Genomic DNA, 16,087 nt, shown 5'->3' with positions numbered 1-16,087 from the left:
TCATTTTCTTTTGCAGTATCTTCTGCTCCAAGTTGGCTAGTAGTTTTCACTTTGATTGTCTGAACTTTGCCTCCATGATGTTTGGTGCTGCCCAGGCTCGCCGCCTCTCCACAGCCTCTTCTGTCACCAAACCCCCACACTTCATCTTCACTACTGACTGGATTTGGTACTGGGCCGATGAGTTTGGTTCCTGGCAGGAATATGGAAGACCAGTAAGTGTGATGGGACGAGGGTAAGTGTTTTATCCTGAGGATCCATAGTGGAGGAGCCATTCCACACAGGAGCACAAGGATCATTACTAGGGGCATCCTTGATGGAGCCAAAGATCCCTAGGGCCCTGTGTAATTCATTTGCTTTGGCAGAATTATGGAAAAAGTAGGTAACTTAGAGTTCATTTGTATGAGCTTCCATTTTTTAATAGTTAGATATCTATTAGGTAATAAGTGAATGACAAAAAAATGTAGGAGTTTTGTTAACTGGGGTAGTAAGATGCTTCTCTGACTTGTTGAGAAGTAACAAGTAACTCCAGAGCTAGTGCCTGTGTTTTTGAGTAGCTGTGGTATAGAGGTAAAAGCTTTCAAAATGGCTTTCTGCCATTTCTACAGCTTTATAAAGGTTAGGCAAATATAAGACGATTGATTTATTTCAGGTATTGATTTCAAATCCAGATCATACAAAATGATGCTATCAATTATTTGCAGGTGTTCATTAATGGGCCAAATTAAAGGGAGTCTCTTGGTCACCTATAGAAGTACAAGTATAGGGAGGGCACCATTGCTATAGGCCCCCATCTCTCAAATCTGTCTGGCTTCTGAGGGAACACGGGCAAGCCCTGGTTGCCAAGTGGGACAACATGGCATCCTGGGGCAACCCATGGGAAGTAATGTTCCCCTGGTGAACATCGTCACACTCTGGAGGTTGGTGTCTTTCTCTTCCAAACAACCCAAACTTGGGGTTTCCCCTTTCTGTGCTCTTGCCACTCTGTTGCTGTGCAGAAAAGAGCAGAAACTCATTGACAGCAGTTTGAGGATCTCTAGGGATGAACTATGTGGGGGTGTTATTGATGTGCCCACATGCTGGGGGAGTGTAGTGATGTGTGGGTGGACTTGTGACTTTTGGCTGCACACTCTCATTCTGAACTAGTAGCTGGGCAGCCTTCTAGCTTGATCTATCTGTTTTCTTCTTGGCTTTCCCACACATTTCTGTGTGACTCCATGTTTGAATTAGTTTTTCTGCTAATTGCCGGTTCAAGACAGTTTTCTTTGATTCCCAGAAAAGCCAGGTTCTTTTTTATGAAAATCAGATGCCTTTTTCCTGCCACAGGGATGTGTGGGATTGTGTTATTCCTTCCTCATCTCACCTGCCCCAAGCTGTTAAACCCAGCCCTTCCCCAGTTTAACACATAATGAGGCATCTCCTTCCAGACCTCCTGTTGGGACAGAAACCCTTTGCTTTTGCTTTCTGCTCAACCTCCTGCATCCTTCCTCCCCTGTGACATGTCTTAAGGCATTTTGACTTCAGAGTTGGGGCAGGGGCAGGCTGTCTGTGTCTGACTGCTGTCTTTTGCTCATCCGTTCCTCCCAACTCTTGGTTTTATTTCCTCACACCCAAAAGGGAGGGATTATTTTCTTTTCCTTTACCCTTGTTGTCTGGAAGCGATTTATGATGCCATATATCCCCTCTTGCCACCAACTCTACTCTAATGGTTTAGTTTCACAGGAAGACAGAATTCAAAAGGAAAAACTTAGGCATCAATGTAAGACCATAAATTAGGAGGCTACTTTGAAAACTGCATACTTGTTCCAGCCTCCCCTCATGGCTCCTATGTAGACCCAACTTATTCTTGTCCCTTAGGCTTAGGCCTTGGCCCTGGCCCTGATTTCTTTTTCCTCCAGAAAACTTTTGCTGGGTTCTCTCCTTTCCTGGTCATTCTCAGTTCTCCTCAGCATCTAAAACAGTGGTTCTCAACCTTCCTAATGCTGCAACCCTTTAATACAGTTCCTCATGTTGTGGTGACCCCCAACCATAAAATTATTTTCGTTGCTACTTCATAACTGTAATTTTGCTACTGTTATGAATTGTAATGTAAATGTCTGATATGCAGGATGGTCTTAGGCGACCCCTGTGAAAGGGTTGTTTGACCCTCTGCAGGTTGAGAACTGCTATTCTAGAACATGCTGTGCAGACAGACCTATGTGGGACCTTTAATGTGATGCTTTGAAATGTCCACTTGTTTTTATCTCCTCTTCCTTCATTGCAGGACTAAGCTGTCCAGAAGCAGGTATGGATCCTGTTTCACTTATTCTCATAACACCCAGTACTTGTGACCTAGAAGAATTAGGATGGTGGTGGGGGGGGGTGAGGTCTGGGGGTAGGAAAATTTGCAGGGATAAAGGAAGATAGTTATAGGTTCAATAACTTTAATTTTGGCTATCAGTGCAATGCCAAGTATAATAAGAGTGGTGACAATGATAGTAACATTTATTGTATGTGTTTTGTTCTAGGGACTGTACTAAGTGTTCTTAATGTCTTATTTTAATTATTTAATGTCCAACTCTGTGTGGGCAGGACAGCCTTGTCCTATTGTATAATGGGATGAGTGTGGCCTGAGTATTGTTATTTTCCCTGTTATACACTTGAGATAACTGAGGCTCAGAGAGATTAAAATAACTTGTTGATGTTATAGAGACAACAGGTCTAGGAGCTAGAATTCAAATTCATTTCAAGTCAAGCTGTCAGATATCCTGTAGGTAACTGTGGAGAGGATGAGGAATTGAAACAGATAATTGAAAAAATAGAAGAGCTCTTCAAGGGACCACAAAAGTAAACCATAAGGAAGGAGACTGAATTCTAATTAAAGGGTGGTGGCAGTGCGAGTAGGCCTCAGAGCAGAGGCGGCACTGCTGGGGCTGGTGTGGAGAACTCACTGTTGCTGCTCCACTGCCGTTTGAACAGTTGCCATATTGTCCTTTCTGAGTGATTCCAGTGCCCTTCCTGTCCTTGCTCCCATCTCTGTTGTCCTGCTCAGTAGGGCCTATATTTGTTTTCTGTTGGCTGGGACAGCTTTCAGGAGAGAGTCAAGTCCTTCCTGTTCCATGCCTCCCTCTCCTGCCACACCTGCTTCCTGACTCCCTCCTTCATGACGGATTGTCCACCGTAGGCATGTCTGAAATGGCTCATGGACACCAGGGTATTTAATCATCACTGTAAGTTTTTGCCTTCATGAAGTATCTGGTTTTTTCCTTGCAGGGCACAACACATCCTGTGACTACCGTCACCAGTAGCGATGTGGAGAAGGCCTACTTGGCGTACTGCGTTCCAGGGTCTGATGTCCAGGCAGCCACTCTGAAGTTCCAGGCGGGGAAGCACAACTATGAGTTAGACTTCAAAGGTACACCCTGACACACTGCTCTCACCCAGAGGAGCCTGACCCTGGGTTAGCTTTGCCTTTCCACATTGACCTCGTGAAGCTGAGGAAAGGAAGGGAATGCTTGTCCATCTGGAAGGAAGGCTAACCTGTAAATGGAGGATGCCAGCACTGTGAGGTCAGGAAGTAGCTGCATCAGGAGTGTGAGGAACAAGGATCCCAGGAGGGGACAGGAGCCCCAAGTGCAGAGAGACCTGCAGGGATACCACGTGTTCAGTGTGGTTGTCCCTTTGTGTCTAAGACTAATCCCAAGCCTGGATCTCTTGTCAGCATCTGTCTCGTCACTCCTGGTGTGGCAGTCTGTTGTCATTTTCTGTAGGCACCTTCAGCACCAGTCAGGTGAAGCATTGTAGAACAGGCTGTAACTAAAGCCCCTGGGAAGCAGATTTTCCTGTATTTGTGGTGTCCTGAAACTGGGGCTTAAATGATTTGTCCCAGTTGTCTTAATAGAAGTAGGCCACATGCCCTTTGGCCAGTCCCTCTGGTGGCTGATTTGTGAGCATTTTTTAAAGTTCTAGTTTTACTGTAGTCTCTCTTAAGCCATTTTCACATGAGTGTATCAATCTAGCTTTGTTCAGTTGAATTTTGCCTGTATTTCACATTTTAAACTCTGGGTCCTTCGAGTGTTCAGAATGTTTATAAGGGAGTAAACATTCTTTAAACACAGTTTTTTTGTTTGTTTGTTTTTTTCCCTATTTTCATGGACCTTCATTCTATGTGGAAAGCCACAAAGTGTCTCAGGTGAATTATCCTGAAACCACTTTGGCTGCCTGCTTTTGGCTAACGGGCTTTGCCAATTGGTTTTGCAGCACTTGTTTTGTTTAAGATTGAATCACTGCCTCGTGAATGTGCACATCAGTGCACAGAGGGGCACAGTGGGAGTGTGGGCAGTAAGCAGAGAAAGGCAGGGCTGCCCTGGAGATCAGGGGTGCACACCAGACCTCGTCTGACTGCTGCTGACAATAGTCTGAAATATTTCTTTTAAATATCTGGAAAAGAGCAAAAGAAATATACTAAAAGTATCAAATGCCACCTTTTGTCATTCTCAACCTAGGCCAGATCCCCGGGAGACTTAACAGAATCTCAGGAGAGGATGGGGAAGAACACACACGTGCTATTTGGAAAAGAGCATTTTCACTGCAGGATGGCAAGAGTTCACTTGGGTGGGCACGAGTTTTTGGAGGGGGGTAGGTAACATTAGCCACAGAAGAAGTTTGAGATGACCTGGCTTCTCCCTCACAACCTCACTGCTAGGTACAATGAAAGCAGCCTCAGACCGAATTGCCACACATGTTCATTAACTATAAGGAAGAAAGTACATGTACAACACACACCAGCCCAGAAGACTTGTTCTGTAGGTTCAGGAAAGACTCAGCTCTGTCCTTTTAGGGCCTCTTGTCAAATGCCAAGATTCCAGAGGTAGAATTCTGGCATTCTGTTAGCTGGCTTCAGACAGAGGAGAAATCCCCCAAAGTCAGGGCTCATTTAGGGACATAGCCTAGTTTAGCCTCTGTAAGGTTAAATTAGGGAAAGTGCCTCTCTTACAGTCCATAGAAAGGTAAAGAATGTGTCTAGCACATATTTAGCCAGTCGACATATCCTGAATAACTTGTAGTTTTACCAGTGAAAGATGTTTAAGATTTATCACAGATGGTCAATAAGCCAGTAAAACCCATTTAATTATGCTAATAAACAAAGCCTTGATGGCTAGTTGAGTGGTGTGTAACAGAAAGTCAAGGTTGCTTCGTTGGGATTGTGAGCTCCCGATGAGAATGTGGGTGGACCCCTAGGAGAGGCGACCACTTGGGCTGCAGCATAAGGGATACATACTCAGCTTAGCAGACAGTTTTTGCTCAAGTACTTTAAGGTAAATTCCAGACATCTACAATGTTTAATAAGAAAATATTTTTTAAATGAAATAATACTGCCTGGGCAAGGTGGTATGTGCCTATAGTTCCAGCAATATGGTTGGCTGAGCAAGGAGGATCACTTGAGTCCAGGAGTTTGAGACCAGCCTGGGTAACATAGTGAGACTCCATCTCTTAAAAAAAAAAAAAAAAAAAAAGACTTGATAGAGTTTTCCTGGTGGGTGGGAGCATAACAAATACTTCTAGGCTATTGGCCACCCCTGGATCCCTAGTCTTCAGGATGAATATGAGATTCTTAAGAGTTGTGAAGCAAGAATTTTGTTTATTAAAGATAGTTTATTAAAGCTTGATAAATACTGCTATAGAGTCAGTTCAGTGAAACTCAAAAAAAGTCCTAAAATTATTATATTAACTCTAAATCTCACTAACTCAAGAGGTAGTAATTTGGTCTTAGGCTGGGTTAAAGCTTTTTTATATTCAAGCTGGGAAAAATTGCTAAGCAAAATAATAGTTTAAACAAGATTCAAAGGAACAATTTAAAAGCACTCATGTATAATTGATACGTCAATTACTAATCATTCCTCTATTCATTAAACCTAGTCTCCCAAGGATACCTATTTTCTTTATGAATATTTGAAATGTATAAAACTGCCTTTCTTTTAACAGACTGATTCTGGGCTCTACACAGTTGGATTAGCTTTCAAACCCATTTAATTTGTGTTTATAAAACATTGCCATCCTGTGTGTGTGTATATGTATATTTTTTTCATTGGCTATGTTTCTTTCAGCCTTCATTCAGAAAAACTTGGTCTATGGCACTACTAGAAAGGTTTGCCGCAGACCCAAATACGTGTCTCCCCAGGATGTGAAAACCATGCAAACCTGGTAGGTTGCATTTGTGGAACTTGGTACTCAGTGTGGGTTATCAGCTGGGTGTGCTCTGCTGCAGGTAACAGAAAACCTGCCTCAGACAATACTCAAGGGCATTCATTGGTCTGTGGGACTAAGTGCTCCAGCACTATCCTTCACATTCCTGTGTGACTAAATGCTTCAGCACTGTCATTCACATTCTCTTGGTTGGACCAGAGTAAGAGTTATCTTTTTGGGTAGAGCTTTGTAATACATAATTATGAGGCTGCCTATTGTGATCCACAAGCAAGTCTAGACTTAAAGACAGCTCATCAGCTCATTTGTCTTTTCTATGAAACAACTGAGTCATAGACCTGAATTTTTTAAATGTTGAAATAATGATTCAGTACTTTAATATCATGAAATACCAAAATTCCCCAAACTGGTTTTACAGTCAACAGGGTATGCCTTATCCTCAGGGTCGGTCTCCTTATGTCACAAGATGGCTTCACTGGACCAGTAGATTAGCTCCTGGCCCTGTAAGCATGTAGGAGGGAGGACAGAGCCCTTCTATGGCTGATGGGGGAAATTCTTTGGGTTCAGATAGTGTCTGAAACTCTAGTGTTGTTTTAGGCTTCAGGTGTGATTGGATTAGAGTTGGGGGTGTGGTCAATGTTTTCCAAACCACATGGCCACATAATGGGACCAGTGTCCATTATAGTTTGGGTTTGCCTTAGCCAATGCTGGCTCTAGCCAGTGTTGCTGTTAGTTGGCTGTATCTTCCGTGACCCTGAAAGTCTGGCTCACTTCTGTTTCTTATAGAACCAACAGTTGGTTCTTTTAAGATTTCATAGGTAGGGTGGTGCCTATGGCTCAGTGAGTAAGGCGCTGGCCCCATATACTGAGGATCGTGGGTTTGAACCTGGCCCCAGCCAAACTGCAACAAAAAAAATAGCTGGGTGTTGTGGCGGGTGCCTGTGGTGCCAGCTACTCGGGAGGCTGAGGCAAGAGAATCACCTAAGCCCAAGAGCTGGAGGAGGTTGCTGTGAGCTGTGATGGCACAGCACTCTACTGAGGGCGACAAAGTAAGACTCTGTCTCTAAAAAAAAAAAAGATTTCATAGGTGGACTTCAGTGGTTGTGTTTATAAAGCATGGTCATTTCAAAGAGAGTTTGGTACAAACTAGAGGAAAAAGCTATCAGTATAAGAAATAGGCTTTGTTAGTCAAGTCTAGCAAAGTAACTTCTTGAGAATGTGTCAGTCTTTCCTTTTTTAATTAAAATTTATTTTTGACGTTAAAACATTTACATGATAAAAAGGTATTCTCATTAGTCATCTTTCTGTCCGTTATCATTACCTTACTCTCACTGTGGGTAACCATTTTCATAGGTTTCTGGTTTCTCTTTGCAAAAATAAGCAAATGATACACATACAAAAGGTAACATGCTGCATTAACTGTTATGTACCTTTTTTCTTTTGCTTAAAAATAGATCCTGATAATCACTCTGTTTATATTTATTGAAGTCTTCCTCAGTTTATGTCTGCTTTCACAGTTCTCCATAATGGTTATGTACCATAGTTTATTTAATCTGTCCCCTTTTGATGGATGTTTATGTTGTTTTCAGTCTTTTATTACAAAGTGTAAAGCCACAATGGACCATTTGGTGTATGTGCTGTTTCAGATTTTAGAGGTAGATCATCAGGTCCTTGGAGGTAAACTACCTTGCTTTTCATGGGCTTGAATCATCATGCAATCCCGCCTGGATTTGTGAGATGCCTGTTCCCTTGGCTCTACTGACAGAGCTAGTTGTCCAACTCTTGGGTTTTTGCCATTCTCAGAGGTGGGAAAGGTGTATCAATGTATTTTAGTTTGCATTCTCTCATGAGTAAGATTGAATACTTTTTTTTCTCTAACATGTAAAGGCTAGTTCCCTTTGTCTATGGGCTCTTTGTCTTTTTGTCCACATTTCTATCAATGTGTTGGTTATTTTTCTTAAATATTATAAAATCAAGGGTTAATCTCTCTAGTAAGGTAAAATTCTTAAATTTTATTTGGGAGATTAGCTCTTGATTTGTTATGTAAATTGAAAATATTTCCTGTTGGGAATTCCTTTTGTTATTTGCCTTTCGACTTAAGAAGTATTTTATAGGCTTGGCTACTGTAGCTCAGTGGTTAGGGCGCTGGCCACAACAGGGCTGATGGGTTCGAACCCAGAATGGGCCAACCAAAAAATAGCCAGGTGTTGTGGTGGGCACCTGTAATCCCAGCTACTAGGGAGGCTAAGGCAAAAGAATCTCTTGAGCCCTAGAGTTTGAGGTTGCTGTGAGCTGTGATGCCGTGCCACTCTACTGAGGGTGACACAGTGAGACATGGTCTCAAAAAAAAAAAAAAGGATTTTATCATACAGAAATTTTATTTTTTAATTAAATGTATCAGTCTCTTCTGTTGCTTCTGGATTTAGAGTTTTGGTTGATTATAACCCTTCTACTATAATTTTTTATTCTTTCCCTATCCGGAGCCTACTCTAGGTAGAGTTTGGGAAAGTCTATCTGTCTTATTTCTGAGACTGGATCTCTTTTGTTGTTATTCCAATTTAGTTTCAGGGGGACATAACGAACACCAAAAATGTCAGAAATAAAAATGATTCAGACTAAGATATGGGTGATTCAGGATCCCCTATTCCCCCAGCAACCTGAGCACACTGCACACTATTTGTGCAGGTGAAGTGCTTGCTTCTTCCTCTAACCATGTGATGGTAGCTGGTTGTCATTAATTCCAGGAAGCAAGTCTGCTTGGGCCTCCATGGCCAACTGGGACTGTGAGGGTGGGTCACTTTCAGAAATAACTTGTATTTACACAATTAATGGGATCACAAAGTATGATACCCATGTTCAGAAGTTATAATACAGAGGTGTCATTTAATGTAAAATTTAACATAGCTTTTATACATATGAGGTTTAGATACTTTACCATCCTTCCAGCCTCCATGAAAATTATTTGTTCATATGATTTGGTGTTGGGTTGTAGTATTTTCTCTTGGAACATGGAAGATCATTGTTCCATGGTCTTCTGGTTTCCCTTGTTGCTTTTTGAGAAATTGAATATTGGTCAACTGGTGCTTCTTTGATGGGAATCATTCTTTTTCCTTCTGGTTACATTTAAGAGCTTCTGTTTGTCTTGGAGTTACGCACTCTTACTCTGGTGTGTGTAGAAATGGGTTCTTAAATGTCTTGCTTGAGATTTTTTGGGGCTTCTTAACAGTGTGGGTTGATGTGTCTCATTAGTTCTTTTTGAAAATTGCCTCCACTCTGTTCTCTCTCTTCTAGAGCTTCACTTAGGCTATGATCAGATTCTGGGGAGGCCTTCTCACTCTGTTCTGCATGTCTCAACTTCCTTCCCACATTTCCATCTGCTTATTGCTCTGGGCCACATTCTGGATAATTTCATTTCACATATCCTTCATCCCACTAATTCTCTCCTCAGGTGGTCTTAACTACTGTGAAGCCTTTCCATTTGACTTTTACTATCAAGCATTGTATTTTTCATTTTAAAAGTTGTGGTTGGTTCTTTCCAGGTCTTTTTATAGTTTCCTGTTCCTTGCCTGTGTTTGTAAAGTTTGCCTTATAAAAGACAACATGTTAAAAGAAATAATTTTTTAAACATGGGAACAATAATTGTTTTGTAATCTGATAATTTCAGCGTTTTAGGTCTTAGTGGGTCTATTTCTGGCTGAGTCTTGCTCGTGGCACCTTGCTTAGTTATTTTTAAACTGTGCCATTTTCCTGGGAAAGTTATCTGTGGGAGTTCTTTGAAGCTTAGGATGAAGGTACGTGTCTCATGCCAGGAGAAACAGAAGGTAGATCTATTTAAGAAGAACAGTGCATTCTGAAACTTAATAGGAGTGATTTGGAATTGTAGTTTCACAGTCCTGTTCTTAAATCCTTTGAGCCATATGTCTTTTAGAACTACTTTTATTTATTTTTATTTTTAGAAAGATAACATGCCCGTATTATGTGACACCCTATATTTTAGTACATGAATGTCTCTGCAGTAAAGAATATGCATAGTCACTTTAAGAAGGATAAATTCAACCACAAGTAGCCTCTTACCATTCAAATTTCTACTGCCAAATAAATTTTGACATTAATTTTATAGTTTTAAAAAATGTTTTTTTGTGTGTCACTTATCCTTCTTTGAGTTTTTTTTTTTTAAACATCTTTAGAATTCTTAGGATTTTAAAATTGTGGATAAAGGTTTGTGGCCCTGTGTGAGCTGCTTTAATCATATGTTCTACCCTTCTTTGTAGTAGTTGGGACACAGGTGAGAAAGGGATCTGTCATGACTAATTGTTTGGCCATGTCAGCAAAGATAGTGCTGTCCCCTGGTGAATACTGTGTTAAGGTGCTTCTTCACCTTTGGCCTGCTTTTAAAATATGATATGCTAAGACTCAAGACTGGTGATGTCAGCTAGTGGAGACTGCCTGTGGTAGATTGCTGTGTCTAAGAATACAATGTCTTTGTGTTTTTGTGTACCTTTTGTAGCAATGTCAAATTTCAAGGCCCAAAGAGCATCCCAGATTATTGGGACCCCTCGGCCCTGCCAGACCCTGGCTTTAAGGTATGGGACTCATGGTGCCTGGGGCTGGAAGGGAGGGTGTTCTGTAGAAGTGAATGTATAAACAGATTATGCTCTTTATACTGAAGAAGCCATAAGGCTGGGACTTGAGGGCAGGAGGGCAGCAGTGGGTGTAAGTTTTTGCATATTTTATTTGGTGGTAGTGGGGTTTAAGGTAAAGTGACTACCCATGAGATAGCTGTGGCTCTTCAGAGAGAGCTTGTGTTGTAGAAGGGGGAAGACAAGCTATGGTATTGGCTAGAAAGGGCAGAAATAAGAAGTTTATGAGCTGGGCTTAACAGATAAATATCAGTTTTATTAAGCAAGCAAAGGAAGAGAAACCAGGTGAGAAAGCTCTGGTCTGACACTGACCATCTGTGTAGGGTACCTGGACTGATGTTTTGACAGCTGGCCTCCTGCTAATCACTGTGCAAACAGACTTTTACTCCCTATCCTGGGAGGACTTATCTCACTGAGCTTGTGTGAAGCACGGACAGTAAACAATGCAAGCAGGATATGCTAAGGGCTAGAGTAATTCAGACATGTTTGTCAACACTAACTGCCTAGTCTTGTAGACTAGGTAGCCAAACCTGTGTCTTTGGCCTTTCTGGGACACAAGAGTAGGGACATCCTGAGGACACCCAGGACACCTGGCTTTAGCATCATGTGTCTGTCTTTAGCACTGGTTTCACAGTGATCAAGAGGAAAGTGACAACAGTTTGCAAATAAGTCCTCAACGTCATCAACAGGTTCTTGGAAACGACTTTATGTGAAAGGAAGTGCTGTGTAACGAAACAAATCTTGCTCTGTGGTATAAACAGGAGTTCAGCCCCTGCAGCTGCAGTGCATTGTTTTGCTTAAAGCTGCAGTTTCTAAGAGCCTGTCTCCTATGCATGGAGACTCATACTGGGGAGAGGGGAATGTACTCAGCACCATCACTTTCTGGGCTTTGGTCCTTGTATAGTTCTAGGATTTACGAGCAGCCTTGGGAAGGGATTGGTCTTTATTCTGCCCTTTGACAATAACATACGAAAAACATTTGCTCCTTGCAGAAGATTACCCTCAGTTCTTCCTCAGAAGAGTATCAGAAGGTTTGGAACCTCTTTAACCGCACACTGCCTTTCTACTTTGTTCAGAAGATTGAGCGAATCCAGAACCTGGCCCTCTGGGAGGTCTACCAGTGGTGCGTGGGGGTTCACTCTTGGTGGGCTGGTAGCTGTGTCCCCGCACACCACTTAGGCAAACATGGCCTGGGCCTCCAGGAGAGTCTGAGCAGCAGCCACTGCCCACCCAGGGCTGCCGCATACCAGGCACTGTGTGTGGGCTAACCCAGCCTCAGTGCGGTCGGGTGGTGCAGCCATTATAAAGATGAGGGCACTGAGGCTTCCCTGAGCTTATCTCTCATTCCTGTTCACAACTTGTGGCAAAGGCAGCACTCTCACCCATTCTGCCTCCCTGAACACCGAGGAGATGAGGCTGCACAGCCCACCTATGCCCTCAGCCCTGGGAACATAGGCTGTGGCTGGAGAACAGGGGCCTCTGGATTGTACACAAGGACTGGCATGTCTCGGGGTACCCAGGCCTTGTTTGTATGGGGAGGCAACTCACATTGGGTCACCATGACAGGCTGGGTCCTACTAACCTGTCCCCATAGTGATGAAGTCAGGGTAGCGGCAGAGAAAAGGAGGATGGCCCCACCAACCAGCAGTTTTGCCCTATACTCCTCCAGTTTCTCAGGCTTAGCTCTCCCCAGGATTAAATGTAAGGATGAGTTGCACCCACTTTCCAATGGCTCTCTGCTTTTGGAGTCCCAGGGAGCCACTGGAGGTCCAGAGCTGTGAGTCAGGCTTTTCACTGGTGCTGTACCATGCCCCACCTTTGTCCCTATTCACTGGCCCATGCCTAGAGCCAGGGCAGCCCATGGCCCACATGCCCTGGTCTCAGGACACTTCTGGCACTTTGGCATAATATGTTTTCTTGGGTCAAGTCTGCTGTATTTGGTGGCTTATTCCTCTGCCCCCAATACCTGTTCTATGATTCTAGGCAAAAAGGCCAGATGCAGAAGCAAAATGGAGGGAAGGTAGTAGATGAGAGGCAGCTGTTCCATGGCACCAGTGCCAGCTTCGTGGATGCTATCTGCCAGCAGAACTTTGACTGGAGGGTCTGTGGTCTTCATGGCACTTCCTATGGCAAGGGTAAGGCAAAACTGACCTCCAGCAGCAGAACCCCATGTTCCTCACCCCTGGGCCTGGGAAGCTATTTGAAGCAGACTGATCTGGTAGAGGGCAAGGTGGGCCTGCTTGAGTTGATGAGCAAGGTCGGACTCGGTGAGTGGCAGTGCCTTGGCCCTCTGAGGATGCTTGCTGGCCACACCTTGCCCTGACTGCTCTGTGTATGTGCAGGAGCTCAGCTCTAGGTGTGGGTGGGGTAGGCCTGGCTGGGGTATTGCCTCCTGTGGAGCAGAGGCCCTGGGAGTGGTGACAGTTGGGAGAGGAAGTGGAACATCTTCCTAGCCCTTGGCTGTGCCTTCATGGTTTCCTTAGAATAGAAACCTAAAGACCTCTGAGACACTCAGACATGTACTCTAGCTGTCATCTGAGCATCTGAGTATTTCCTGTCTTAGTTTTAAACTTTATCTGAGGAAATTTACAAGAATAATATAGAAGAACTTTTTTTTTTTTTTTTTTTGGTAGAGACAGAGTCTTACTTTATTGTCCTTGGTAGAGTGCTGTGGCGTCACATAGCTCACAGCAACCACCAACTCCTGGACTTAGGTGATTCTCTTGCCTCAACCTCCCAAGTAGCTGGGACTACAGGTGCCCGCCACAACGCTCAGCAATTTTTTGTTGCAGTTTGGCCAGGGCCAGGTTTGAATCTACCACTCTCAGTATATGGGGCCGGCACCCTACCCACTGAGCCACAGGTGCCGCCCTAGAAAAACTTTTATATAAATTTTACCTAGATTCATAAGTTTTAAAATTTTGCCACTCATCTCTTTCTCTCTTTTTTTTTTTTTTCCTGAACCATTTGCAAGTAAGTAGCATCTATCATCTCCCTTCACTCTTAAATGCAGCCTAAGAAAAGGGGTGTTGTCATCTTCTGTAACCACAGTATGGTCACCAGGTTTAGGAATTGTGCTAGCTTGCAGCCCATTTTCCAGCTCTATCACTCCCATATCAGTGTCACTCTGGTGCAGTGAGAGCCTGGGGTCGAGGTGGGCAGTACTAGGGTAGTTTTATGACCCTGAATGCATGGGTGGCAGCTTCCAGCTCAGGTTCCCATTTGACAAGACTCATGACATCAGGCTGCTGGTGTCTCCAGTGTAGTTCCACATGTGGGGTCTTGTTTACTTTCCATGCCAACCTTTAGAGGTTGGGTGAGGCAGCTCTGTTTTATAGCTGAGGAAACTGAGGTTCAAGGGGACCTTGAACAGTAGCAACATGCCCAGAGCCCTTTAGGTTTGGTGCGACAGATTAGGAACTTGAAATGAGTTTTCTGTCTGGTGACTCCTTTACGAGGAAGGATGGAAAAAGGAGAGGGAGAATGGGAGATATGGTGACGGAAGAGCAGAGGCTAGTGGCACGTGCATTGCCTGGACGGTGCTCTTCCTTCTCAGCTGACCCCCCAGATGCCCAGCTAAGCTCGTGTGTGTCATTTCAGGGAGCTACTTTGCCCGTGATGCTGCATATTCTCACCACTACAGCAAGTCTGACACGCACTCCCACATGATGTTCCTGGCACGGGTGCTGGTGGGCGAGTTCGTCAGGGGCAACGCCTCCTTTGTCCGCCCCCCTGCCAAGGAAGGCCAGAGCAACATCTTCTATGACAGCTGCGTGAACAGCGTGTCCGACCCCTCCATCTTCGTAGTCTTCGAGAAGCACCAGGTCTATCCAGAGTACCTCATCCAGTACACCACCTCCACTAAGCCCTTGCCCGGGCCCTCTGTCCTGCTTGCCCTAGGCTCCTTGTTTGGCAGTCGCCAGTGAGGGGTGCACCAGAGTGATCTTAGGCCTTCCAGGCTGATCTTCTCTGAAACAGCTAAATAGCTTATGGTATTAGATTTTTTTTTTTTTTACAAAAAATCTTTTAATGAACTGTTTGTTAAATATTGACTTCTCAATGAAGTTGCAGTCTTAATCTCTGATAATGGTTTCATTTTTAGTCACTTTTGGGCTTGCTGGTGGACTAACCGGTAGTGATTGTTAGGTGAGTCCACTTTTGCTTTTTAATAATGTGTTAAAGTTTTATTTTTTACTCTCTTTGTTGACTTTGCTGCCTACTGGCACCAGGCACAGTATTTCTAGACACAGTTTTATGGATTTGTTTTAATGTTTTAAGAATTTTCATCTCTGCAAGGACTCCGTTTTTCAGGGTCTCATGGCATCTGTTTTAGTTTTTGTCAGGATGATGCAGTAGCTATTCATTCACAGCCCTAGGGTGGGCCTAGAGGTGGGCATTTACTTCTTCCTGTGGCTCAGGCACAACCCAGGCAGCTCCATGGCTGCTACTCCTGGTTGCCCTGTTTCATGTTGTTAGAACAGGTGGCTAATGTTTGGTGCCATCGAGTCATTGCTGGCTCCCCTGGTCTTGTTGGGGGTCAGCCATCACTAGAAGGAGCAGATATACCCTGGCAGCTGATGTGGGTTAGTAGCTCCCCTCAAGGACCCCCAGACTTGGTCCATGAGTGCCCAAAACCATATCTCCTAAAGTTTAGAACCTAAACACACTGGACATGCACCTAGTGTGGGTTTTAACATCCCTGTAAGATTGAACACCTGTGCTGCAAATGTCACAAAGAGTACGGAAATAAAAGAATATTTATCTAAAGTAGATGAAGACTGAAGCTCATTCTTTATGGTCTATTTATTGAATATATGCTGGTACCAGGCATTTTTCTGTATGTCAGGGATTGTCTTCGTTTGGGCTGCTGTAACAGAATACCATAGCCAGGGTGGCTTACAAACAGCAGGTGTTTATTTCTTACAATTCTGGAGGCTGGGAAATCCAAGGTCCTGCATCTCGTAGGTTCAGTGTCTGCTCATTTGTAAACTCACATGGTAAAAGGGGTGAGGGGTCTCTCTCAGGCCTCTTTTTTAAGGGCACTAATGTCATCCATGAGGCTCTGCCCTTATTATCTAATCACCTTTCAAAAGAATTATCTACTTAAAGGTAATATTTAAATGAATTTAGGAGGACTTAAACATAACAGACCACAGTAGGGTATAGCAGCTGATGCCACTGGCCTCAGTAGGGCTGTGTGTGGTCCAGCTTGGCGGAAGGCTGGCAGAGTGGCTCCCTGTCACCAGGCCATCTGTCCATGAGGTCCA

At 43.8% G+C, this 16,087-nt stretch overlaps 1 protein-coding gene across 1 annotated transcript in view; it reads left to right on the top strand.

Moving 5' to 3' along the window:
- PARP12 (poly(ADP-ribose) polymerase family member 12) overlaps window positions 1–15,590 on the top strand; it is a 41,225-nt gene extending 25,635 nt beyond the window's left edge. The window contains exons 6-12 of the mRNA XM_053609039.1: window positions 17–212; window positions 3,250–3,391; window positions 6,084–6,180; window positions 10,688–10,763; window positions 11,813–11,943; window positions 12,804–12,955; window positions 14,421–15,590. Of these exons, the coding sequence (XP_053465014.1) occupies window positions 17–212; window positions 3,250–3,391; window positions 6,084–6,180; window positions 10,688–10,763; window positions 11,813–11,943; window positions 12,804–12,955; window positions 14,421–14,746 (1,120 nt within the window). The 3' untranslated portion in view covers window positions 14,747–15,590. The remainder of the gene's footprint in view (window positions 1–16; window positions 213–3,249; window positions 3,392–6,083; window positions 6,181–10,687; window positions 10,764–11,812; window positions 11,944–12,803; window positions 12,956–14,420) is intronic.
- The last annotated feature ends 497 nt before the right edge of the window (window positions 15,591–16,087 follow it).

Source organism: Nycticebus coucang, chromosome 11 (assembly GCF_027406575.1).
Source record: "Nycticebus coucang isolate mNycCou1 chromosome 11, mNycCou1.pri, whole genome shotgun sequence".
Taxonomy (NCBI): domain Eukaryota; kingdom Metazoa; phylum Chordata; class Mammalia; order Primates; family Lorisidae; genus Nycticebus; species Nycticebus coucang.
The sequence above is the reverse complement of the archived record's forward strand: the minus strand, read 5'-3'. Positions and strand labels throughout refer to the sequence as shown.